The sequence below is a fragment of the Miniopterus schreibersii genome, assembly GCF_964146895.1.
Source record: "Miniopterus schreibersii genome assembly, chromosome: 15".
Lineage (NCBI taxonomy): Eukaryota > Metazoa > Chordata > Mammalia > Chiroptera > Miniopteridae > Miniopterus > Miniopterus schreibersii.
In genome coordinates this window covers 38,905,820-38,933,143 of record NC_138115.1, presented here as the reverse complement: position 1 = coordinate 38,933,143, position 27,324 = coordinate 38,905,820, and the positions used below count along the sequence as shown (strand labels likewise).

At 32.0% G+C, this 27,324-nt stretch overlaps 1 protein-coding gene across 2 annotated transcripts in view; it reads left to right on the top strand.

Moving 5' to 3' along the window:
- TOP2B (DNA topoisomerase II beta) overlaps positions 1 to 27,324 on the top strand; it is a 54,923-nt gene that overhangs the window by 23,273 nt on the left and 4,326 nt on the right. For both annotated transcript variants that reach the window (XM_081159687.1, XM_081159686.1), the window contains exons 9-33: positions 179 to 280; positions 371 to 508; positions 2,357 to 2,495; positions 2,811 to 2,968; positions 3,111 to 3,236; positions 4,180 to 4,290; positions 4,375 to 4,480; positions 5,763 to 5,872; positions 6,191 to 6,283; positions 6,378 to 6,492; positions 7,869 to 7,990; positions 8,190 to 8,338; positions 9,077 to 9,308; positions 10,964 to 11,098; positions 11,737 to 11,937; positions 12,950 to 13,145; positions 13,291 to 13,382; positions 16,193 to 16,348; positions 16,496 to 16,579; positions 18,938 to 19,132; positions 21,427 to 21,571; positions 21,865 to 22,032; positions 23,520 to 23,721; positions 24,611 to 24,690; positions 25,914 to 26,024. In XM_081159687.1, coding sequence (XP_081015813.1) covers positions 179 to 280; positions 371 to 508; positions 2,357 to 2,495; positions 2,811 to 2,968; positions 3,111 to 3,236; positions 4,180 to 4,290; positions 4,375 to 4,480; positions 5,763 to 5,872; positions 6,191 to 6,283; positions 6,378 to 6,492; positions 7,869 to 7,990; positions 8,190 to 8,338; positions 9,077 to 9,308; positions 10,964 to 11,098; positions 11,737 to 11,937; positions 12,950 to 13,145; positions 13,291 to 13,382; positions 16,193 to 16,348; positions 16,496 to 16,579; positions 18,938 to 19,132; positions 21,427 to 21,571; positions 21,865 to 22,032; positions 23,520 to 23,721; positions 24,611 to 24,690; positions 25,914 to 26,024 — 3,466 coding nt within the window. The remainder of the gene's footprint in view (positions 1 to 178; positions 281 to 370; positions 509 to 2,356; positions 2,496 to 2,810; positions 2,969 to 3,110; positions 3,237 to 4,179; positions 4,291 to 4,374; positions 4,481 to 5,762; positions 5,873 to 6,190; positions 6,284 to 6,377; positions 6,493 to 7,868; positions 7,991 to 8,189; positions 8,339 to 9,076; positions 9,309 to 10,963; positions 11,099 to 11,736; positions 11,938 to 12,949; positions 13,146 to 13,290; positions 13,383 to 16,192; positions 16,349 to 16,495; positions 16,580 to 18,937; positions 19,133 to 21,426; positions 21,572 to 21,864; positions 22,033 to 23,519; positions 23,722 to 24,610; positions 24,691 to 25,913; positions 26,025 to 27,324) is intronic.

The window sequence follows — 27,324 nt, the reverse complement described above, 5'->3', positions numbered from 1 at the left end:
TTTAAATCCCAACTCTGCTATTCTGACACTCATATTACTCTTCTGGAAAATGGGTTTAATAATACTGACTTCACAAAGTTGTTGTAAAGATTAAACACTCATTTTAGAAAAAAAATGAATATTTAAGTACTTTGCTACCCTACTATAGAAGACTTTGGATTCTTTTTTTTCTCTTTAGGGTGGACGACATGTGGATTATGTAGTTGATCAAGTTGTTGGTAAACTGATTGAAGTAGTCAAGAAAAAGAACAAAGCTGGTGTATCAGTGAAACCATTTCAAGTAAGTGATGGTTTATGTATTCTGTTAAAATAGTAAATAATATCAGTTCTGATGTTGACCTTTTTTTTTTTTTATGTATGTTTTCAACAGGTAAAAAATCATATATGGGTTTTTATTAATTGCCTTATTGAAAACCCAACTTTTGATTCTCAGACTAAGGAAAACATGACTCTGCAGCCCAAAAGTTTTGGGTCCAAATGCCAACTGTCAGAAAAATTTTTCAAAGCAGTAAGTAAAACTTATATTATTTTTCAGTGTGTTTTTATTGAGAGTTAAGTAGTTTTCTTTATTTATTCTGTTTGTGATTAGTTTCTTATATTAATTGTAGGTATAGGTGTATTTATACTACAAACTAATACACTTAATTCTGCAGACTTCAAAGGGTAACCTTTGTTTTGTAAGAATGGATTATTTTGCCAAGAATTAAAATAGGTAATCATGTATTTAATTGTGTTTTTAACTTTGCATTGGCCATTATAAAGCTAGATATCCCCTAACAGCTGTTCAGGTCCTTATAGGACTTCTGATTTCAACTTTTCTACTCATTTCAACTTGATGTCCAGATTTTTACCATTACATAGTTTTAAAAAAAAACTGTGGTAATGTGTATAACAAAATTTTTTTTATTCTACATATTTTAAAATTTTATTTTACTTTGCACATATTTATTTAGGCTGCCTTAACCCTTCTGAAACAGGTGAGAGTACAAATAAATAATAAATCTTAGATTTATAACCAAGATTTGTGACTGCTAATAGCTTCTTATAATTTGTTGTCTATAAGTGAGATTTTCCTCAGTTCCCTTATTCAGCCGTAACAACAAACACGTTAAATAAGCATATATAAAGTTCCTTTAAATAGTTTGCACTGAGGATGTAAGGCTGAATAAATCATAGCTCCCCCAGTTTGGCAATTTATAGTTTGATGGAGGAGTAATTTGTGATAGTGGTAACATACTTATGAAATTCTATTATCAGAATTTCAATGGTAGGTTCTCAAAAACAAAAACAAAAGTTTTTTTTAGATTGTAACTTAAGGCCTATAGAGCCTGGCCAGGTGTGGCTCACCAGTTGAGCGTCAACCTGGGATCCAGGCAATCAGGGTTCGATTCCCGGTCAGGACACATGCCTGGGTTGCTGGCTAAATCCCCAGTTGGGGGCGTGCAGAAGGCAGCCGATCAATGACTGTCTCATCATTGATGTTTCTATCTCTCTCTAAAAAAAAAAAAAAAAAAAGGCCTATAGAAATAGTACTTTTGGATCTGATCATAATCCATTCAGAATACAAATGACCCTATGTTAATGCTTTCCCAAATTTATGCCCTCATATAAGTTCTCATTATGAACTGATTTGATTTTAGATTTTATACTCTTTTATTTTTGGCAGATTAAATTTAAATTTGGCAATATACTTCACCTCTTTTTATATCTTAAACATTCCAGAAAACTCTTCCATACACCTAAAATCAAACTACCCAGGATGATGAAAAATAAATAACTCCCACTTGGAGGTGCTTCACTTTTTTTCTTTTTGGGTAAACGTGTTGATTAATTGCAGAGTGACACAATTTGCAATGTTGAAATAAATGCTCATTGTCAAACTTTATTAAGAATAAGGACTATTCATAAATTCTCGAATTTATCCTGATGTTCCCTTCATGTTAATATTTTTTATTTGTCAGCAAATTCAAGATTCATATTTTTGTATTGACAGATATAAAAAATGTCAGTGTCTAGAATTTACCAGCTGGTAAATTCAAGGGTGGATCAGCTTTACCTGTGTTAATTTTAGCAAAATTAGCTTGTAAGAAAAGCTATGTATATTTTCCATGGAGTTTATTATAAATGAATTTTTTCATATCTAGTAAAGTCACCCTTTCTTCATGTGTTTATATTTCAGTATAGTTACTGCTAGAATTAGTTTTACTATAGTTAGAATAAAATTTACTAGCACGTACCATTGTTATCATCATTATTGTTTTGCCCTATAACTGCACAGATAGCAAGTATTACATTAATTTTAGGTAAGTGTATGAACTTCTGGCTTGTTTGTATATCATTATTCTTTGATTTTTAGGCCTCTAATTGTGGCATTGTAGAAAGTATCCTGAACTGGGTGAAATTTAAGGCTCAGACTCAGCTAAACAAGAAGTGTTCATCAGTAAAGTATAGTAAAATCAAAGGTATTCCTAAACTGGATGATGCAAATGATGCTGGTAAGATTTAGATTTTTAAAAAAATATTTAAGTTTTTATTTATCCAGTTATAGAAAATTTTCATTTTCCACATACATTTATACTATGAACATAAAACCCTATAGTCTGATTTCACTTAATTAAAATTGCTACATGTACCACATCTTACTGATTTTCAGGGGATAGGAATTCAATAAAATATATAATATTTAAACTATACTGAGCGTAATGTAAGATGACTCTTACAGTCTTTCACTATCATTATTGTGATTATTAAGTTTTCTCATTGGTAAAATTGAGGAATGTGGAGTATATGTCTTTTTAAATTTCTCTCAGGTGGCAAACATTCCTTGGATTGTACACTGATATTAACAGAGGGAGACTCTGCCAAATCGCTGGCGGTGTCTGGATTAGGTGTGATTGGGCGAGACAGATATGGAGTCTTTCCACTCAGGGGAAAAATTCTTAATGTACGGGAAGCTTCTCATAAACAGGTATATATTTGTGTATTCACACGTTATATAAAGTATGACATTTTCATACTTCACTGAAATTGTTGAATTTTTTAATGTAAATTGTGACTCATTTTTTGCATATTTCAATACTTTAAAATACTTTCCATTCTTTTATATACAGATCATGGAAAATGCAGAAATAAACAATATTATTAAAATAGTTGGTCTACAATACAAGAAAAGTTATGATGATGCAGAATCTCTGAAAACTTTGCGCTATGGAAAGATTATGATTATGACTGATCAGGTTGGTTTAAAAATTGTTAAATATTTAAAATTAATATCTTTTTCAGATTGTCCTCTCAATATTTGTTTAATGAGACTTGCTCCAAGATATAGTACAAGTGAAAGTAATTGTACATCAGTGGGGAAGAAAACATTGTTTAATGGCACTGTTTGTGTGAAGCACATTTTACATTGTCTAATTTATTGGGTAACCATTTTTTTGGTTATTTATTATAAAAATGTTTTAAAATATGACAAATATGAGAAGAGTAGAACATATTGTACTACTAAAAGGTTGAAGCCTACCTATAAGTAGGAAGGAAATGATGAAATTTATAAGTAAGAAAGATTAATCAATAGGATACTGGTTAATATTTTTATATGATGGCATAATTTCGTATCCACAAAAACTAGAAGGACTTGAACAGTAAAATGACAGTAACTAGGAAAGAACTAGAAAATTGAAAAGGAAGAATTTTATATGCATCCAACTGCTTTTCTTTTATGTACTCTAATTAAAAGCATTTGTAGAGAAAAATTTTCAACTGAAAAAGCTGCTTACAGTGTTAAGCAGAAATATAGCAGTTTTTATGTCAAAAGGCGGCTTGTGAATACCTGTTCTCCATGGATGATTTTGCCTCCCATTGCCCAGTGAAGTTGCATTATAACCATGTTTTCTGTATGGCTTAGGGGAATCTGGGTAAACCATAAAACAGATATAATGATAATATATTTTGTAATCATAGGAAGATTCAATCTATTATTAGCTATATTTTTTATTTGAATTTTAAGAAAAATTCATGACTGTGATAATCTAAAGAATAACAACTACTGTTTTGTAACATGCTGTTGTAAAATTTGAATGGAATTTTGCCTCTGCTGCATTAATACATTTTAAAATTTGATTATATAAGTAATTATATTTCATAAAATTATTATAGCTCTCTTTACTAACATTTATTTAGGATCAAGATGGTTCTCACATAAAAGGCCTGCTTATTAATTTCATCCACCACAATTGGCCATCACTTTTGAAGCATGGTTTTCTTGAAGAGTTCATTACTCCAATTGTAAAGGTACTATTTACATTAATATATTTTTATACTGTTGTCCTAAGGTTAGTAGGAAAACTAATTTTTTTTTTATTTTATTAATTTAAGGCAAGCAAAAATAAGCAGGAACTTTCCTTCTACAGTATTCCTGAATTTGATGAGTGGAAAAAACATATAGAAAACCAGAAAGCCTGGAAAATAAAATACTACAAAGGTTTGTATTTTAAAATATTTAATTTTTGTGAAGTTACTACTGACATAAATTTATTTTTATTAGAGCATTATAAAATATTTTGAAGGTTTGTCTCTTTTAGACTTTAAAAGTAGCTATTGCTAATTTTAAAATAGTTATTATGGAATAGTTTATAAAGTACAGAGAGTAGTATAATGGACTTCCCATGTACTTAAACAGTCACCATTTCATGGCCAATCTTGTTTCACTAAACTCTTCTTATTGCCACCCTTTTAATTTGGAGTAATTTCCAGATATTATATTATTTCTATAATACTTTTATATGTATTGCTTAATGTTTTTTAAAAAGTCCATAATACCATTTTCATATCTTTCTTTAATAATCTAAAATAGTCACCGTTAAAATTCTCCTGCTTGTATTAAAAAAATGTTTATAATGTTTTGTTTTGTTTATTTATGTTGAGTCAGGGTCCAAACAAGGTTCACACATTGCATTTGGTTGATAAGTTTCTTAAATCTTAGTATATTGTTTCTCTTTTCATATTTTTCTTGTAATTTATTTGTTCAAAAAGTTAGATTGATTGTCCTGTATCATTTTTCACGTTCTTGATTTTGCTGAGTGTCCCTGTAGTGTCATTACATTCCTCTGCCCTTATTCTCTGATAGCTGGTAGTTACATTGGAGACTTGATCAGGTGTGGATTAGATTTATGTGGCAAAAACATTTAATAAGTTGTGTTGTATACTTATGTCAGGGGGCATGTAATATATGGTTTGTCCTTCTTTGTCCACTAAAATTAATCAGTTGGTACAACTGTTGCCAGCTTGAGCCATCAGCTTTTCACATAATGGTTTTAAACAACCATTGATGTTCATGATTTATTTAAAAATTTTTTCAGCTTTATTGAGATATAACTGACAGATAAAATTGTATACATTTAAGGTATACAACATGATTCGTTGATAGACATGTACATATCCATCACCTCACATAGTTACCCTTTTTTTTGTGTATGTGGGGAGAACATTTAACATCCACTCTCAGCATATTTCAAGTATACAGTATATAGTACTATTAACAATAGGCACCATGATATTCATTATATCCCCAAAACTTAACATCTTATAACTCAGAGTTTGTACTCTGACAGACATCTCACTTCCCCTGCCCCTTCCCCAGCCCCTGGCAACCACCATTCTACTCTCTGAGTTCAACTTTTTTAGTTTCCACATATAAGTGAGATCATACAGTATTTGTCTTTCTCTGTCTGGCTATTTTCATTTTTATTTTTTAAACTGTGCAGGGTTGGGTACCAGTACAGCTAAAGAAGCAAAGGAATATTTTGCTGATATGGAAAGGCACCGCATCTTGTTCAGATATGCTGGTCCTGAAGACGATGCTGCCATTACGCTGGTAATAAAGCTAATTTTAAAAAGTCTCTCCTCATATCCATCTCCCTACCTTCTATATGTTTCTTCCCAGTTTGGGTTTTTTATAGTAAGTCTCTTTTGAATTCTAATGCCCAAACTAGTTAATTTTAGTGTTTTTCCCTGATTATGCCCTGTTTTCATAGTCTTTAACTGAAATACCTCTGTTCAAATGTATTTTTGATAAAAGTATATTGGAAAAACCAAATTTCCAAGAAATTAATTAGTTATTTGCCTTTATAAATTTTAATTTTATAATGAAATTTATTTTTAATATGTGAAATAATTTCCTGAAATCTTTCAGGCATTCAGTAAAAAGAAGATTGATGACAGAAAAGAATGGTTAACAAATTTTATGGAAGATCGGAGACAGCGTAGGTTACATGGATTACCAGAGGTTAGTCATATGGAGTGGTGATCTGGGGGGAGAAAGAAAGAGATAAAACTGATAAAGTAATAATGATAATATTGCTATATAACTTTTCTCTTAGCAATTTTTATATGGTACAGCAACAAAGCATTTGACATACAATGATTTCATCAATAAGGAATTGATTCTCTTCTCAAACTCAGACAATGAAAGATCTATACCATCTCTTGTTGATGGTAAGTAGCTGTCATTTAAATTTTTTTCTCATTTTTGTATATTATTGAGTGTAATTTAATTTCATGTACTTTAAGTCATCCCTATAATAAATTTTAAAATCTAGAAGTTGCTTTAGAGATACTATGTAGGACTGAAATCTTTTATATTTCTTTATTTGAATCTTTTAAAACCATTTTTGAATTTTTCAGGAAAATTAACTTTAAGGCAAAATTTAAACGCTCTTGACTCAAGTTGATTGTAGACTTCCTAAAATAAATAGTAAAATGGGATTTTGATAAGTTCTAAAATATTTATTAGAAACTAAATTTTAAAAACACCTTTATACTTCAATACTTTATTTTATTTGACAAAATGAAAATTTAGAAACTGCTACCTTGTGATTAGAGCAGATTTTGGTCTTCTATCTAGCACTTTTTAATTTTTATTTTATAACTTTTAGCAAGTAAGTTGATCATTGTGTTCCTTGGTTTTTCAGCTAATAGCAAATGATTCTACTTGCCCATCAAGTTTTAGCTTTAAGTTATATCCCTTCAATGAAGTCTTTCCTAACAATTTCAGTCTAACTTGGTCTCAGATGCCTAAACTTCTGTGCCAATAACTGTGTGCCTGTTATTTTATTTGTGTTAATTTTGCCTTCTCAAGTAGATTATAAAATTCTCAAGGAAAGGGGCCATGTTATTATCCTCTTGTTTCTACATTGCTCTGGGCCCATGATGATGATGACTATAGCTAGCATATACTGAAAAATGTATTACTATGCTCATTGGTCTAGAGCAAGAAAAATGATAAGGAACCGGAGTGCTCTCCTTGTATTATCTCATGTAATCCTTATGATCACCCTATTAGGAAGGTAATTATTTCTATTAAACTGATGAAGAAATCGAGACTTACTGGTTTAGTAATTTGTGCAAAGGCACATGATAAATAGCCTAGCTGAGAAGAGTATCCAGATTAGTAAGATTCTAAACCCTGCATTATTAACTTCCACATACATTTCTTATTTGTAAAGGTTATCCTGATTTGGGATATTCTAATAAAAGTTTCAGAGTCATTGATGGTTTGTTGCTTCTTTAATTACAACTGACATTTTGGGACATGTGAGTGTTTGAACTCTCCTATGAAAGAAGTTTGGTGCCACTGAGCAGTTCTTTAAGATCAGAAGGTGGTCTTTCAATTAGTACTTCACTTTTGGAATAGATTGAAATGATAACAAAACATGTTAGTTTGTACTCACTTTATTAGAGAATCTCAATTATTTTTAGTTATTTTTCAAAAGCAAACTCTTTTTCTTTCTTGAATATATAGTTGTAAAAGAAACATTACAACTATATTTTAAGTAATATTTTTAAAAGAGGATTGTTCTTTTTAAAAATAGGTTTTAAACCAGGCCAACGAAAAGTTTTATTTACCTGTTTCAAAAGGAATGACAAACGCGAAGTTAAAGTTGCCCAGCTGGCTGGATCTGTTGCTGAGATGTCTGCTTATCATCATGGAGAAGTAAGCATTAAGTTTGGAGTCAATTGAGAATTATGCTTATAGGCATAAAAAATGATAATGAAGCATAAAGTATTTTTCCTTTTATAAGGTCTTTGAAAATGTAAAAGAATTGAGAGTTTGGATTTTAATAAAAATTAGGGAATACATATAGAAAATTAAATTCAGAATATTAATGTTATATTCTGTTTCAATTCTACAGCAAGCATTGATGATGACTATTGTGAATTTGGCTCAGAACTTTGTGGGAAGTAACAACATTAACTTGCTTCAACCTATTGGTCAGTTTGGAACTCGGCTTCATGGTGGCAAAGATGCTGCAAGCCCTCGTTACATTTTCACAATGTTAAGGTAACAGTTTGCTAATGTCATAGTATAAGGTTTTGTTTAAAGTTTATTGGAACTAAATATTTAATAGAATTGTAAGTATGGAGAAGTATGATTGGGGATACTGAGGATGAATATTTTAAATTATTTGATAGTAAATAAAATGAAGTTTGTTGATCTAAAGTTTTATGCATTATTGGTGAAACCAGTCGTAATGAATGTAAGGATCTTTTCTGACCCAACTTTACTCTTTAGGCTGAAGATGGGTTTTATGATTTAGTCAGAGTAAGAGGAAATTCTTAAAAAGTTATTTATCGCCTGGCCGGGCGTGGCTCAGCAGTTGAGCGTCCACCTGGGATCCAGGCAATGAGGGTTCGATTCCCGGTCAGGGCACATGCCTGGGTTGCGGGCTAGCCGATCAATGACTCTCTCATCATTGATGTTTCTATCTCTCTCTCCCCCTCTCCTTTCCTCTCTCTGAGATCAATAAAGATATATTTTTAAAAAAAAGTTATTTATCAGTACTAAGAATTTAGGTAGATAAGTACTGAAGTAAAATTGAGTTATTTTATTCTGGCTTTATGTCTGAGAAAAATATATCTAGTAATTAGGCTAGGTAATATTTACTATGAAGCACATGTAATCAAAATTTTTAAAATGCGTTCTTTTAAAAAGATTGTTTTGAAATATAGTCTTTAATTATGTATAAAATTTTGTTTCCAAAAACCATGACATTTTCCCCCTTTTTCCCCCTTTCATTAGCTCTTTAGCAAGACGGCTTTTTCCTGTTGTGGATGACAACCTGCTTAAATTCCTTTACGATGACAATCAACGAGTAGAGCCTGAGTGGTATATTCCCATAATTCCCATGGTTTTAATAAATGGTGCTGAGGGCATTGGTACTGGATGGGCTTGTAAATTACCCAACTATGATGCTAGGGAAATTGTGAACAATGTCAGGCGAATGCTGGATGGCTTGGATCCCCATCCCATGGTAATTATTTAGATTTTATGCTTATATTGTTTATTTAACAAACAGTAATGTGTAAACTACAAAGCCCAGTTATTTTAGTAAAGTAATGGAACCGTTTTTATTTTAGAACATATTATAAACAATAACCACTTTATTAGTGTGTAATTTGATATGTACTTATTGTAAAAGATATAAACTTTGGAAAAAGCCTAGACCTGGAGACAAGGTTTATGGGGAGACACTATTGAAATTTAAAAATACTCAGTATTTCAGGCTTTTATATGTCTAAAGTATATAGAGAATAATGTTTTTATGACAAAATTATGTAACTTTGGGATATGTTCTCAAACTACTGAGTTATATTAGAGTTGTGAGGATGCTTAAAAACGCATTGTATATATTTTAATGTATCCCATACTTTTTATATTTGCCCTTTTATTACATCACTCACTGTGCTCAGTTCTTCCCCAAAAAACTCCCTCCAAGAAAAACCTCTCAAAAAAGTGTCCATCCCTCTTCCACATGATTTAAAATCATCTGGAAATTTTCTTTTTATCATGATACACTTAAATAAGTGTATTTTTATTGCAAAAATGGTAATGCTCATTGTAGAAAATATAAATAAGCAAAGAGGAAATATACTTCATAAACCTACCATATAGAAACAATCTTAATATTTTAATGTATTTCTCTACAAGTTTTATTTTTGTATTTTAAAAGAAAACAAAAATTAGGTTATATGATTTAAAATTTGTTTTCCCTCTTAAATAGTTCAAAGTATCTAAAAATATTTCTAACAGAAGCCATCAAACTACTTTATGATTATAGTGTTTAATTCTTTCAGATATATTTTAGAGTATTTAAGTCCATGTAATTAACCATTCCATACTTTTTGTATGCCTGATTTATCTACTTATCTTGATCTGTATCTATCATCTATCAATTTATCTATCTTTGAGACACTGTGCTAAGTGGTGAGATAAAAAACTGTGATCTCTGTCTTCAAAATGATAATCTGTTAACAAGACAAGACATCAGGGCATGAAGTTTATAGGAACAAAAGATCATTGCTTAGTGTGTCCTGTGCTATATGCCCAACTTCTTAGTGATATAACAAATATGAATTTTAGAAGAGGATGAGAGCACTTGTAATTAGGCTGAGAAAAATGAGTAAGATTTCTATAAATGAATTGGGTGTGGAGAGCTAAATATGTGTCAGGGCTTCTGGATAGAGTGAAAGTGAGAATAGCAAAATATGGAAGAAGAGTAGTGGTCTGGAAGGCAAATCACTGGAGAAGAGGTAGAATGTTAGATTGGATAAAGGCTGTGGAAGGCTTTCAAAGCAATGTCCAAGCAGTTTGAATTGAAAGGGTTATTAGTCTAGCAGAGAAGGAGGTATGGAGACTATAGGCTGGGAACAAAGGTAATATTCTAGGAAGACTAGGAAAGATGATGCTAAGGTTTTGAGATGGGGGATATTCAGATTATTTTAATAGAAGCTGTGAATTCAAGAATGAGTGATTTTTTTTGGAGAGGGACTATGGAGGATGAGGAATTGAGTTTCAGTTATGTTCATCTGGCAGTAGCAGTAGACCATAGACTAAGAGGCATTCAGATGTGCTATTGGAACTCAGGACAGGAGTCAGAGCCTTAGTTATTTTTCTTTTTCTTTGCAGCTTCCAAACTACAAAAACTTTAAAGGAACAATCCAAGAACTTGGTCAGAACCAATATGCAGTCAGTGGTGAAATTTTTGTGGTGGATAGAAACACAGTGGAGATTACAGAGCTTCCAGTTAGGACTTGGACACAGGTTAGTATAAGTATGTGAGCTGTCTGTGAAGAGGGACTGCATTAAGCAGTTCTTTCTGGGAAGAATATGTATGATTCCATCTTTGTTTGCCCTGAGTCTGTATAGTGTTTAAAAATTCCTATATACATTTTTGACCCATTCCATTGAACTTGTGCTTTGAAGATTCAAATAGTAATTTTAAAGTTTTTCTAACTTCTCTAAATGTAGAATAACTTAAGCTAGCTTTTGAAGAGACTGTTATCTTTGTTTATCTTGAAATTAGTAGAATATATGTAAGAAATAGTTTTAAACCCTTATAAATATGGCCAATAAATTCATGTCAGTATCAGCTGTTACAAATCTAAAGGTATGCATGTCATCTTTTGTCAGTTCTAGTTGATGTCATCGTTTTTTATATGCTCAGCCTTTCCCTTACCCTTTGGAGTATGAGCAATCAGAACCATTATCTTATATATTTTCTTTCACTATTGAGGTCCCCATAGTGGCTGTCTTCTATGGTGACTGGACAGGAGATGATAGTGATGGTGGTTCTCCCCTCCCCCCGCCAGGAGCTGAGAATTTTAAAAAATTGCATGACTTGTGGTATGAGAACATGAGTGTGTCATGAAAAACATTACTTATTTTTAAATCTTTTATAGGTATACAAAGAGCAGGTTTTAGAACCTATGCTAAATGGAACAGATAAAACACCAGCATTAATTTCTGATTATAAAGAATATCACACTGATACAACTGTGAAATTTGTCGTGAAAATGACTGAAGAGAAACTAGCACAAGCAGAAGCTGCTGGACTGCACAAAGTTTTTAAACTTCAAACTACTCTTACTTGTAATTCCATGGTAACTATTTAGATTTACTATTAACTTAACCTTTCTTGCATGCCGTAAGTTGTATTTTTGTAACTGGTTTCATGATGGGAGTGGCTATAGTAACTCTGAACGCATCCCCCATACATTTGCTGTAGAATCCAGAAGTACATTTATGCCTTTTCCTCTACTATTATCCACTACTCTTAATCCCAACTCTGCATTTGTGCATCTGGGCTTGCACACACAGGATACACACACTGACTAAAAGTTATGAGAGTGATTGTTGCAGGCTTTTCATTTGCCTTATGTCTGTCTCCATTAGCACTTTAATTACAAAGTACTTACCTCCTCCTAACTCTAACCTGTGATATTAAAACTTGTGTATTTGTGTTTATATATAATTGTGGAGGAAGGTAGAAAATTAGTATGTTTGATTCCCCTCCATTCCCATCCATTCCCAATTAGCTTTTAGATTTAAAGAAAAGAAAAAGTCCAGCAATAGTACAGTGTCTGAGAAAAAGTGCCATAAAAAATGTCAAGAAAACCTGACAGAAAAAGAAGAAAAACGATAGAGAAGTAAAATTTCTAAAAAAAATTGAGAAAGTTTGGGTGAATTATAGCACAGTCATAAAAACAAAGAGAAAGAGGAAAATGCACATCCATTGAGTATATGGGAGAGAGGACTTTAAATTTAACAATTTTAAACTTAGAATGTGTTTATTTTTAGTTTGAAAAATCTTTTTTCATAGGTGGTTTTATAGCCACATTAAATAAGAACCTTCTTGTAAGAACCTATTTTTACCTTTCAAAATTAATTCTATTTTAAATATTTTCACAGTTTTGAGAATTCAGTTCATCAGTTTCTTGGATTCATGAAAGAAACACTTACAGAAATGTTAATAGTTTTGGTTTTGTTTAATGGCTTTTAGGGGTAGTGTGTGTTACATAAGTGTATTAAGATTTTAAGTACTGTAGATGTCACATAAGTTAAAAATACTGGTACAGATTTATGTAATCTTCAAAAACTTTGTGTTTTGCTTAGGTACTCTTTGATCATATGGGATGTCTGAAGAAGTATGAAACTGTACAAGACATTTTGAAAGAATTCTTTGATTTGCGATTAAGTTATTATGGTTTACGTAAGGAGTGGCTTGTAGGGATGTTGGGTGCAGAATCTACAAAGCTTAACAATCAAGCTCGTTTCATTTTAGAGAAGATACAAGGGAAAATTACTATAGGTAAGACACAACTTTTAAAAATTTGAACATTAGTTAAAATGGAAAAAAATCTTTATTAAATAGAAGACATTTTTATCAGTAGAATATAAACAAATACAAATTGAATCTCTTTTCTTGATCCTAACTTTATTTTTCCCTCACATAGAGAATAGGTCAAAGAAAGATTTGATTCAAATGTTAGTCCAGAGAGGTTATGAATCTGACCCAGTGAAAGCCTGGAAAGAAGCACAAGAAAAGGTAATCATTTGCAGAACAAGACATTCAGAGAAGCTTTTAAAAGCAACTTCCGAAACAAAAAACCCAACCCCTAAAATTTAAATTTGGTACTGCTTAAGGTGCTGAGTTGTCTGTTTGGAGACTGAAGTCTTCTGTTTATCCACAGAACAGATACAGTACAGGAATTTGCAGTGCACACCCACCACAAAGCACTTTGCCAGTGTGACTCAGCCGGGGCCTGGAGAAATGGCTCCAGGTGTGAGAAGGTAGCTCAGTCTCCTTGGCCTTTTTTCTGAGCCTGCCATTAAAGGGTGACAGTTATGGTGGTGGTTTTTGTGAGGTGCATGTATATTTTCTGGGAACTACACTGGTATACATAAGTCATTTCACACTGGTCAGTCTCGGGTCACAACATGGTATCCAGTCACATTCACTTGATCTGGTTTCATTTTTTTCTGGGAAGCGTAGAGGCAAAATGTTCAATATTATAGTAATTATCAAGCACCATCTCTTCTGTATTCTGTCCCGGGCTTAGATCTTTGGCTGGAGATTTAAAGCCTGGAACTCCAGATTAAAAGTCTGATGTTTTAATTAAGTTGTCCATTTCAGATCATAAAGTACTAATATTAGTTCAGTGAATGGAATATTGAAACTTTAACATTCCTCTCGAGAATTAGTTTCTTGCCGTCATGTATAATTAAAAGAAAATTTTACAAAGGCAGTACAACATTATGACTGAGAACACAAATGTACAAAAGGAAGAAAATGGTAAATGATTCATTTTTTGATACTTAATTAGGATATTAATACAAATGATACTGATAATGTTAGAGTCTTTAAAATACAGTTATGATTATGTGACATAACTTGACCTGAAACTTTAAACTTCCCTACATTTATGAGTTCTCAACCATAATGTTTTTCAGATTTTTCATCAAACTACATTGAAATGCTGTTCATTTACACTCTTATAGCTTTTTTCAATTTTGAACACTGAATACAATGCTATACATTAGAGTGAGTAAAATTTGAGTAAATTATATATTTTGCAAATCATATTAATAGACTTATTCATCATTTGAGGAAAAAAGGGTAGGAAAACATGGGGAGCATTCAGAATTAAGATGACCTAAGCATTTGCTTTCCTTTCAATGTGTTTTATTGCATTCTTAAACCCCAAATTATAGTTTATAGACTACTTGCCCTTCTGTGTCACTGTTGGTTTAAACTGTATATTAAAAAAATTAACTAGTGAGCTAATGAACTTAATGCTTAGTTTTAAAAGATATGTGTTTAGAGTCTGAGAATTCCCTTCTGGTGGAAATAGACTTGATGGGTAAAATCTAGGACTTGGTTTTAATGATTTTATTGCCACCATCAAAATGTTCTCTGCATCTTGGTCATGGGTTCATTTTGTGGGTTTGAGTAACAAAAGGAGCTGCCCTGACAAGCATGTCCTATTGTGTAGAGTTGGAGAAGATTATAGTTTTTTTCAAAAACATAGAATTTGATCATTGGAACTTGAAAAGTTTTATTTATTTTTTTATTTCTGAAAGTATCCTTAGTCACCTTCAAGTTAACAATGATAGATACACATCTTTTAGAGTGCTCACTAACAAACAATACTCTGGTGTCATCAAAACCTAGAGCATAGATTTCTAAACAGGATTTTATGACACTCTAATAATATTTTAATAGTAGTGTAACAATCTAAATATTCCATAGCAACACAGTTTCATAATGAATTTTTTAAAATTGTAGAATTTATTAATTTACCATGAGTTATCTAGGTACTTATTAATCATCTATCAGCTCAACAACAGTATTCCTTATTTGGCTACTGTTGCTTAATTTAATTTATAGTTTTGTTTATATAATGAGGCATCTTGCTTTGTAATTTTTATCCCTTTGCTTCTAGAGTATACTTACTTAAACTTGACTTCATTTATATATATTATTTTACTGAACATTTTAAGTTAAATTGTAAAGCTTTTTTTTTTTTTTTTGGTTATCAAACGTGAACTTTTTGTTTTATGGAGTGTCATGGTTAACTCAGTCATTTTTAATTATCTACGTGCCTTAAGTAATTTAGGTGCAATTTTATGTAATGGCTGTTATTTTAAAAAAATTAAAGGTGATATCACCTACAGTTTCTATTAAATTCACTTGATTTTGAAATTTAATATTAGCATGAGGATTTTTATTGTAATCCTTTCTATGAAAAAGACCTTATGAGTCAAACTTTAGAATAGCCCTCATATCTCATACTCTTATTTACCAGCTCTTAAGTTCTTAAGTGAATTTTCTCTTGGTCCTTACATGACTAGTCTTGCTTTAGAGAATTTTTATTAAGAATTCATCCTTAGACTGACTGTACCTCAACATATTTAGTATAATTGTAAAACATTTTTCATAAGGGATATTTATTTTGGGTTACAAATTGTTCATTCACTCTAATATAAAAATCTGACAAGATGCAGTGATAAAACATTAGTTCCACTCTATTAATTTTAAAATGTCGTGTCTTCTCATTTTGTGAATTATAGTGCCTGGGCAAAGCAGTTAATATTTTATCACATTCCTGGATAAATAGGGACTGAATATACCACTCCTTTTGAAGACTTTATTATATATTTTTAGAAAATTTAAACTTTTTATAGGAAATATATTTTTTAGGTAATTTTGAAGATAATGTAAAATAACTCCACTAACTGAAGATGTAGCATTAAGAGTATAGCATTAGTGGAATTTTAAAATCCGTATTCAATAAAATTCAACGATGATTTTATGCTATACAGGACTTTAATATAAAGTTTATTATTTTTTTACAGGCAACAGAAGAGGAAGAAACACAAAACCAGCATGATGATAGTTCCTCTGATTCAGGAACTCCTTCAGGCCCTGATTTTAATTATATTTTAAATATGTCTCTGTGGTGTCTTACTAAAGAAAAAGTTGAAGAACTGATTAAGCAGAGAGATACAAAAGTATGAACCTTTGTGGGTTAAATAAATTGAAACTATTTCAGTGTTAGCCATATCTTTTACTTTTTTCAAAAATAAGTATTTTGATTTACCATTTATACATTTTTTCAATTATTGGATGTTTAAATCATACTACTTTTTTTATCATAGGGGCGAGAGGTTAATGATCTTAAAAGAAAATCTCCTTCGGATCTTTGGAAAGAAGACTTAGCAGCATTTGTTGAAGAACTGGATGTAGGTTAAGTCTCCATTAAGACATATTTAGAAAAGTAATATTCATGAAACCAGAATGAAAATTCTTTTTAATTATTTGTTTCCTTTAACTCTCTGAGGTTAATGTGTGTATAAGCTGCATTAGAATTAAGCTTCTATGAAGTTACAAAGAAAAGTTATGTCTGGTATGAATGAATATATAAAGCTATTGAGTTGAAATTTAGACTAAATTAAATACTAATAATTTCCATTAGTTAAGATTTCATTAGTTAAAATTTCTTAACTGACTTCAAATTAGCTTAATGATGATTTCAGTTTAATGTTTTTCCCCCAAAGAGCAATTATCATGTATATATGATAGAATATAGGTACTTTGATTTTCAGAAAGTAGAATGATAGTCTCTTTAGGTTTATAACAGAACAATTTTAATATTTTTTGTTGTAACTTATTTTTCTCCAGGTAGAATTCTAATTTTAAAAAAAATTAAAAAAGTAGAGAAAGATATAAAATGTAAACATTTTCTAAAATTGGCCAGTTTGTTTTTAAGCAATTAACTCACTTAAACTTATAGAATTAAATTAATGTAGTAATATGGTCATTTGATTTTGAGTAGCACAAGGTAATTAATATTTATTATTACTCATATGATACTAATTTTTAAAAATTTGTTATTGTTTCACATACTCTAGTTTTATTTTCATGGCCTAAGTCAGAATCAGAACTATTAACAATGAGTGTGGTATGTTAGTTGCCTAATAAAATTTCTGGAATATTTTAATGCTATTGTTCTGGGTTCTCTTAGTGATCTTCCAGGTGCCACAAACATGAGTTTGCCTTGACTCATGCTTTTCTTATATTGTCAATGAATTACATTTTTAAAAATTTGAGACCCTTTTAATCTGCTGACATACATTTAAAAATATCCTTTAAATATGAAACAATCATATATTTATTCAAAGGGAAAGTATTGTTCCTGATTAATACTAATGACATTCTAATATTGCTTTATTTTATTTTTATTTAAAATATTACAAATGTCCCTTTATCTCCTCAATGACCCATTCCACCAGTGTAGATTTGATCTCTGGCTACTAACATGAGCCATAGAAATTTTTTGTGGTTATGCCTATAAATTTCCTTATTATTGAAAAGGCATCACTCAAAATAATCCCAGTGAATAAAACACTATTTTTTAAATTCCTCAACTTATTTTATTATTTGATAGTTAGCAAAGTAGATCCAAAGAACTAATTTATTCTGGATATGTTTTTTTTTACATTAAAAATATTTAGACCTAAATTTCATGTTTATCCATGTCATTTAAAGTCTAATGATGCAATTAATTGAATCTCTATTGTCTGTTGGCACTGCATTCTTTATAATCCTTAGAGTGACTCACTCCCACCACCACCCAAAATGAGAGAGGTTATTTATTATTAACCTGAAATATAATTATGAAGGAGGTGGGGTGAGAACAGGTGCACAAATGAAGATCCTGAAGCTTAGAGAGGTTAAGTAACTGACTTAAAGAGGAATTATATCATTATGATTAAGAGTAATTACTTATCCTCTCAAGAGTCCCAGCTTCCCCATCCATAAAATGGGGATCACATGATTTTTAATGCCTAGCACATATGAATTGTAAATGTAATTTCCCAAGGATTTATAACTAATAGTGGAAGTGCTAAGATTGGAATCCAGATCTGGTTTCAAAGCTTATTTCTGTTAAGCTATCATACTATAAGGTTTTCTTAAATAACTTTTCAAGAGATTAAGATGGCATTTTCCCTAGTACCTTTCAAAGTTTGCTAATTATTTGAAGGGATAATCTTGTAAAATAAAGAATTTTAAACATTAATCATGATTATATATCCTCATTTATTATTACATAGGACCTCCTTAGTTCGATCTAACTATATTGGCCCTTTTAATTTTCATACTTTATGACTTTGTTTATGAACAATTTTTTTTCCATATTTTCTGTTACTGCTAAAGCAATAGTAAAGAATAGCTTCATGCTTAACAGAACTGCCTTTTTTGGATGATTTGCTAGGATTCTGGTGATACCATATCATCAGAAGTTTTGATTCCATAATACAACATAGGATCCTAGAATTGGAGGGGACCATATAAGTCATTTAGTTACTACTCTTGTATTACAAATGAGAAGCTAGTTAGACAGAATTGGGACTACAACCCAGGTCTTAGAATTATTGTTATTTTTTCCCTTTACTTATCTTAGATCACTTGAAAGGAAAGCTTTATTCCTTACTGAGTGAATAAAATTAGTTTTCTTTTTTTATGTAGTAGTATTATCTTTTCTAATGAGTTATTTATGCACCTGTTCTCGCCCCACTTCCTTTATAATTGTATTTTAGAAAGTGGAAGCGCAAGAACGAGAAGATTTAATGGCTGGAATGGCTGGAAAAGCAATAAAAGGTAAAGTTGGCAAACCTAAGGTGAAGAAACTTCAATTGGAAGAGACAATGCCCTCACCTTATGGGAGGAGAATAGTTCCCGAAATTACTGCTATGAAGGCAGATGCCAGCAAAAAGTTGCTGAAGAAGAAAAAGGTATGACGTATCTCTTAGCTCATTAGTAAAAACCACCTCCATAAGGATGTATATATGTATTTTAGCTTTACTATTTGCTTAAATAATGCTTTATTTTGTTTCTAATATATTCACTTGTAATGGGAAAGCATTTGCTGTATAAGAGCAGTTGATCCATAGAAGGAAAACATTAGTCAAGGACCCACATATATGTAAAGAGCTACCTGCTTGATTCCATTTTTTAAAATGAGAGATAGAAGTACTCTACTCAGCAGCATTCTAAATTAAAATCATGGAACAACAACAAAAGATGTATATAAACTTTATAAACTTTAGTACTATGTCATGACCAATTAAGAAAGTCTTAACAGCGGAAAAGGGTTTGTTTGGTTGTTAAAATAAGGTACCATGTTTTATTATTTATTTGTTTTTACTATTAGTTAAAAAATCATTAAGCACATCCTATGCCATTGGCATTGAGGATTTAAAAGTATGAGACTTACCTACCCTCCAGCATATGGGCAAGAGTTAGCCAGAGGAAGGAAACATTGAGGATACTGTTCAGAGCTGAGGAAACAGGAGGCCTGATGTTCTGAAAGAGGCTAATTTTTCTGGGCATGTTGATTTTAGAACCCAGGGGATATACAGATAGGTAGGTCCAACAGTCTAATTAGAGCTTGGGAAATGAGCCTAAGAGCTGGAGTGAGATTGGAGAATGTTCTGTACAGACCTAATATTTGAAGCACAGGAGCATTGTGATATCAGAGAGATCACTTCTCTTCTACTGTTCTAATAACCTGAAATCTATACTACTTCTCTCTTACCTGGCTCCCCACCACACAGGTTAATTTAAACATGGACTTGCTTTCTCCTTGGGAAAATGCCTTCTCTTCAGTTGGTGTTTCTCAGGTTCAGAGCTTAGCGCTGTTTTCTTCACCTCACATAGTTCCCTTGAGTAACGTTATCTATGCCCAGAGCTTTTCCCACTGATACAATGACTCTTACATCTATGTCCCTAAGCTTTTCAGGAGTGCCAGGCTACTACAGCCATTTCAATGCCCAGAGCCCCTCAAATTCAGCATTTCTGAAACTGGACTTACTATCCTAATTCCAAAACCATGATTTTCGCCTCTCTGCTTTATCCCAGTTACTGGCACTATCAGCCATCACTAACATAAGCCAAAAACCTGGGAATTTTCCCATTTAATCAGTAACTAAATCATACTGACTGCCTATGAAGCAATTCCAAAATCCACCTCCTTATCTCGGTTCCCATCGACACTGCCTTAGGATTCTGTTTTCTCTGAGATAATTTAAAGTGGTCCTCTTAACTAGTCTTCCTGTCTCTAGTCATCTAATCATGAATTCTACCTTTTTCCACTTCATTCCTCTCAGTCTTCTCTCTTACTACCAGAGTGATATTTCCAAAAAGTAAGTCTGATTATTATACAAGTGCTTGAAGGCTTTCAGTGATTCTCTGCTGACTACACACAGACTCCTGTACACAGTGATTTAGCCCCTGCCTGCCTCCCTGTGTTTCTGTATGACTAATCTTTCCTCTCACCTTACTTTGAATCCTAGCAGACTATTTGTAATTCTCTGAACAATGTAGCAATTCATTCCACTGTGTCTTTTGCCCAGGATGCTCTTTCTTCCTTCCTTCTCCTTACCGGACAAATGTGATTACTTCAAAACCCAATCATAAAGGCCCCTTGATGTAGTCTTCTGTCACCCTGCCCTAGGCAGAGTTGCTCACTTCTACCCATGGGTCACTGTTATGTATTGTAATGACTTGTTCTCTCTCTCTCTCTCCCTCCCCACCTCTCTCTCCTCTCTCTTTTGCTCTCTCCTCTCTCCCTCTCTCTCATCTTAGAGGCAGAGGACTCTGTCCTGTAATGCCTGGCTAGCAGTGCATGGCTGTGTTTGTGTGGCTTATTTTCCTTTTTCTAATATATAAAGACCAGAGCTATAGCAACTTATTTTGCAGGTAACTTATGGTGTAGTTAGCCATTGGTCTTAAAGTCCCATTGATAATCAAAAGTGGCTTTCTTATTTTTTATGGTTGCTTTTAAGTAGCTGTCATCTCATAGTGCTTACCAGAAGATTAGAGTGGTAAGCAATACCATTTACTACAGATAAATGAAGTAAAATATGGTCTGATCAAAGTTATCTGTTAAGACCTCAATAGAATTACATTTTACTATTCTCATTTAATATGAAGAAGCAATATATTGGCTGAAAATGTATCTCTAAAATACATGGTATTAATTTAACTTTCATTTTTATTCATGGTTTATTTTGTTTTTAATGTGTAGGGTGATCTTGATACCTCAGCAGTAAAAGTGGAATTTGATGAAGAATTCAGTGGAACACCAGTAGAAGGTACAGGAGAAGAAGCATTGATCCAGTCAGTGCCTATAAATAAAGGTCCCAAACCCAAAAGGGAGAAGAAGGAGCCTGGTGAGGATTTGTTCAAGTTTTGTGTGTGTGTGTGTGTGTGTGTGTGTGTGTGTGTTGTGTGTGTTGTGTGTGTGTGTGTGTGAGAGAGAGAGAGAGAGAGAGAGAGAGAGAGAGAGAAAATCTATATATACAGATTACTAGATTCTTTTTATTATGCTTTTTTCTAATATGTACTATCTCCAATGTTCATGAACATTTGTTATTTTATAATGGACTTTTCATTAGAACAGTTTTATTTTTGTTAATGGCATTTGTATGTGTTGTTACATATATTATTGTTCTTTTGGTCTTAGGTACCAGGGTGAGAAAAAGAAAAGCATCTACATCATCTGGCAAAACCAGTACAAAGAAAGTGAAGAAGCGGAATCCTTGGTCAGATGATGAGTCCAAGTCAGAAAGTGACTTGGAAGAAACAGAACCTGTGGTTATTCCAAGAGATTCTTTGCTTAGGAGAGCAGCTGGTATTGTGATACATTTTATATTTATTTTATTGTATATTGTAGTTTGACAAAATATTACTCACATAAATTGGTATCCTTAGTATTTATGTTATTAAAGTACTAAACTATTAGTATTTCAGAAGTTATAGTTTATGAAGACAAAAATTGCTTTATAGAATCTTTTCTAGCAAAGTTGGACATAAAACAAATTTTCCCAGGTTCACATGTACATTTCTATGATACATGATCTGTATATTGCATTGTGTGCCCACCACCCAAAGTCACATTGTTTTCTTATTGATATTTATTATAAAGTTTGGGTTATATTTCCTCCATGGTTTGAAGATTTTTGGTAAAAGATGTATTTTGGTAGTATACCAAGTGTGGCAGGTCAATAGAAGTACTTCATAGTTTTGTTTTTGTTTAGTTTCCTACTTTAGGAGCCTAGAGTTAGGCTGCAGATTCCCATTTTGTTATTATATATTGCTGTTAAGCATGTGATTTGATCATGTCTGAATATTAACTTGAAGTCTTCCAATAATTAAAAACTGATGAGTGTCCTATTTTATACTTCTTCTCAAATTTTAAGTCCTAATTTACTTAAAATGAATAATAGGGCATTATGGTTTTTTTACCTCTGGGAGATACTTTTTAAATTATATCTCAGGCCTTACACTTTTTTGGTTCTCTAATCACAAAGTGATTGAATTTCTTTTCCTAATGTGCACAGGTAGTGCAATATGTGTGAATTTTTAACATGTGTAACTTAAGTTACATGAAAATTTATTTATTAAATTATATTCTTCAAAATTATATTTATGCTTTTTCCATATATCTAGAATGAAGTAAAAACTTACATAGCATCCAAATGATTTTTTAAATTTTATGTCATAGCATATGCTAGAAACTGTGATAAAACTTATTTGTATTATACCAATGTGTCTTTCCCCACAGCTGGTACCTTTTTAAATATATTATATTAAATTATTGTTTTTCATATTGAGGTCTTACCTCTACTTTTTCTTCTGAAAAATTACGATCTCTGTTATTTTGTAGTAAAACTATCATATATATAAGATAGAAGTTTTTGTGCAAAAGGTTAAGAGAAAGATTAGCATTTTTTTAAACACCTGTAAAATTTGTGTTTTGTAATTTTAGAAATGGGAAATCTTATATTCATAGTCACTTTTACAGTGGCCATAAGGACTACTTCCCTGTTTTTGAGTAACATTTAACTATGACAAGCAACATCCTCATAATTAATCTCATCAGTTTATGCTCTCCTAACATACACAGCCTTATTACCCTATAGCCTCCTGAGAAGTACAAGATAGATGTCAACACTATTAAAATAAAGTTATTGGTGTTTATTCTCTAAATGCTTGTCTCTTTTTTCTTCTTGAGTGTTTTCAGAGATAGCTGGAATATTTTTAAAATGCATTACTCATCATAACATTTCATGTGGGTAAAGCTGGATTTGGTTTTTACATTACTTTTCACTCTTCTAGCCGAGAGGCCTAAGTACACATTCGACTTCTCAGAAGAGGAGGATGATGATGCTGATGATGATGATGACAATAATGACTTAGAGGAATTAAAAGTTAAAGCATCTCCCATAACGAATGATGGGGAAGATGAATTTGTTCCTTCAGATGGCCTAGATAAAGATGAATATACATTTTCACCAGGCAAATCAAAAGCTATTCCAGAGTAAGTAATGAAGCTTTTCAGTTATATGGAGCAGTTAGTTAACCTCTCTCTAAGAAACTGTTACTATTCTAGGTAAGGTCCTCCTCATGAAGCAGTACATTTGGTTAGTATTGCAGCTGTTTACATAACTGTTGCTATAGTTATAGAACATAGGTTGGCAAAATTTGTTCCATAAAGGGCTCAATAATAAATATTTTAGGCTTTGCTGGCCATATGGTCAATGCCACAACTACTCAGTGCTGCTGTTGCAGCAAGAAAACAGCCATAAACAATATGTAAAAGAACTAATGTAGCTTTGTTCCAGTAAAACTTTATTTACAAAAATAGGCAGCAGGCTTATGGGACATAGTTTGACAACCCTCTGGTTCAGAGAAAAGTTAATAAATCTTTAGAAATGGGAAGTTTAGTTTTCTTTCCTAGCTTTGGCCTTGATTGATTTTTCTTGCATGAAGGATGTGAAGTGTGTGAGCTAGTTAAGATTTTTTAAGGAAGTATTTTACCACATGCAATCTAGGATCAAAAATAGCATTATTGTCTACTCTGATGGAGATTCTGACTTTCTTTGTGGATTTTTGCCAATAATTTACTGATGTTAAATTCTGGAATGATTTTACCAACCATAAAATTTAATTTAGTGACATTTTTTAATAACTAAGCCTTTACTCAGTTTCCAGTCTCTTACATTAAATCATTGGTTTGTCTGGTGTCTGTATGTGTACGCGCATCTGTGCGTATTAGAGAAAAAGTTTGGTTGCTGTATCTTTAACAGAGAGAAAAACAAAATTCTGTTCTATGATTATAATCCTGCAGTATATATTATATATAATTTACCAAGGTTGAAACCAGATATTTAAATTATATTGTGGTGTTTAATTTTTCTTTCTAATAGAAAATCTTCACATGACAAAAAAACTCAGGATTTTGGGAATCTCTTCTCATTTCCTTCATACTCTCAGAAGTCAGAAGATGGTATGCTCATTTCATCTTTTCACTGGTCACTTATATTATTGCTATGACTTAGTGGGGAAGAAAACAGTAGGTAAATCATTAGGTCATGATTTAATTTCAGGATGTTTTTTGACTAGATAACTTACATTCTTTTTACATTTTCCTCAATGTAATAAGGTTTATTTACTTTTCTTGAGGTGATTTCCCAATCACAGGAAAAGTTTGGTAAAAATAGGCATCATGGAAGCACTTAGGTGGATAGGCAGATGCTAATCAGTGTGTGTGTAGGGAGTATGGGTGTGGGGGTAGTGTTTTAATTAGAGAAAAAATATAGAAAGAAATTCTGGAAGATTGAAATCTGATTTTCATAGCAACATGAATGTATATATGACAATATATTTTAAAGCTACATGGGTACCAATATGCAGATTTGTTTTACTAAACCCTAGTAGCTGAAAGACTAAACCTTTCATAGAAGCAAATTTAATCAGGGTGTGTATTTTTTATTTCCTGTATTTATGTGTGTGGAATTTTTAAGGTCAAAACAATCTGGTTAGACTGAATTGACTTACTGTCTTGAATTTTTTAATACACACATACATATAGACAGATATACATAGATCTGGTACATGTTCTATATGTATAGATAGTTATGCATTTTGACAGCATGTCAAAATAGTTATATAAAAGTAGCCATTTTAAGAATCCCTATGGGGATAATAGAAGGAGGAATTAATTTGAATGTGAAAGTAAACTGAATACAAGCCTACATGCCTTTTAAATTAATCTTCAATGATTTAAAATTGATTTAAAAAGAATAATTACCACTCTCTTAGATTTGACCGTTATTACTTTAATTCCTGAAATGGTTAATAGCATTAGATGTGTAGATACTAAAATAACCACAGTGAGAGCTTTTTCATATTTCATTTTTAAATAAATCATCAGTATTTATTTTTTAATTGGTCAGTTAACTTTAAATGATTAGCTTTTAAGACTATTAAAAATTCATTACTCTATGCATTTCTATACTGTTTTAAAACAGAGTTAGCATTTTTGAAATATAACATTGTTATATTTTTTATTTTCAGCTGTTTGTATATTGTGGATTATAAGATCACAAAATAGAAACTTATAAGATCAATTATCTAGCTAAAGAGAAGTCATCAGTAAAAGAATCAAAGTTTAACTTTATGTGATCCTTACAGAATCTCTTTACTGAAAAAAAGCTTTGTAATTTTTAGATTCAGCTAAATTTGACAGTAATGAAGAAGATTCTGCTTCTGTTTTTTCACCATCATTTGGTCTGAAACAAATAGATAAAGTTCCAAGTAAAACAGTAGCTGCTAAAAAGGGTATGTACTTATATTTGATTTTTGTAAGCATTGCATAAACCATGTAGAGATAGTTGATATTAAAGGAAATTTAATATAATTTGAAACTAGTTGCACTAGGACTTCAATAGAATATAAAGTATAAATGTGTATAAGGAGAAGTCCTCTTGTTTTCTAACCATGTGAGGTAATTTAAAATGATTTTAAGACCTTGTTTTAAAGCTGTAATTATAGGATAATCCCGTGCATTGATACTAAGATAGTACAGATAGTAAAGCTCTCCTGTAGTTGTTAGGTTGTAAAGTAGATTAAAATTTTGTCTTGCTTGTAGCCTGATTGTGTTATCTATGTGGGTCATGCCTTAACTTCTCGTGTGGAATGACTGGTCAGTTCAGTTGGGTTCCTCTTTTGAGTCATAGGGCGTCTTTCTTTTCCATAGCCTTAGATAGTCTATGAAACACTAAGTTGATTCATGAATCTGTTACTAGTACCAAGGTACATACCTTGGTGTTTTTGAAGAAGTTAAGTATTAAGTGTTTTGTGTTTAAAAGATAATTGCTACTTACACAGCAAGTAAACAAACAGTATGGACTGTCCCTTCAGGACCTTAAAAATGCACAATAGACAACACTATTGTAGAAACAAATGTATTAGATGTAGCAGAACAATAATAAAAGTCCCTACTTATTCTGAATGCACTAGGAACGTGGTGAGAATTGGTTGGCTACAGGGGCCTCTCTAGCCAACATACTGCGTGCCCTGCCCATATCCCCTTGCCCTTACTTCAGCGCACATGGGCCAATGTCTGTATTTCTTTGCCTCAGGACTTGCTCTTTATTGCAATGCTGGAATATTAACATTTCCCCACCCAGCCACCCTCTACCAGTGATTGAGGAAAGCTGGTCTTGACCCTCTGGGATAGGTTTTACATTGGCTCCAAGAGATTCCTCATGGGATTAGGCTCCCAGATCAATGACAGTCTTGACAGAACGTACCAATCACTGGCTGCCGTCTCTTCATCGTCTCATTTTTGTACTCGTTTTCCTTTACCTTCCAAATAAGTACTTGATTGAGTCTTTGTCCTATGATCAAATGGGGTCTGCTTCTGGGGAACTCAAATCCAGACGCCCTATTATTTTATTTCCCTTTTAGCACTTTTTTTTTTTTTCAATCTTCATATTAGCATCTTTTAACAACCCTGACAACTTGGGAGCCTTATCAGTTCTTTCAACATATCAACCTGTTTCCTTCAAGCTATTCACTCCTATTTAACCTAAAGAGTTAGAGTTTAGCATTAACTAAAAGGATGTATATCATTGGT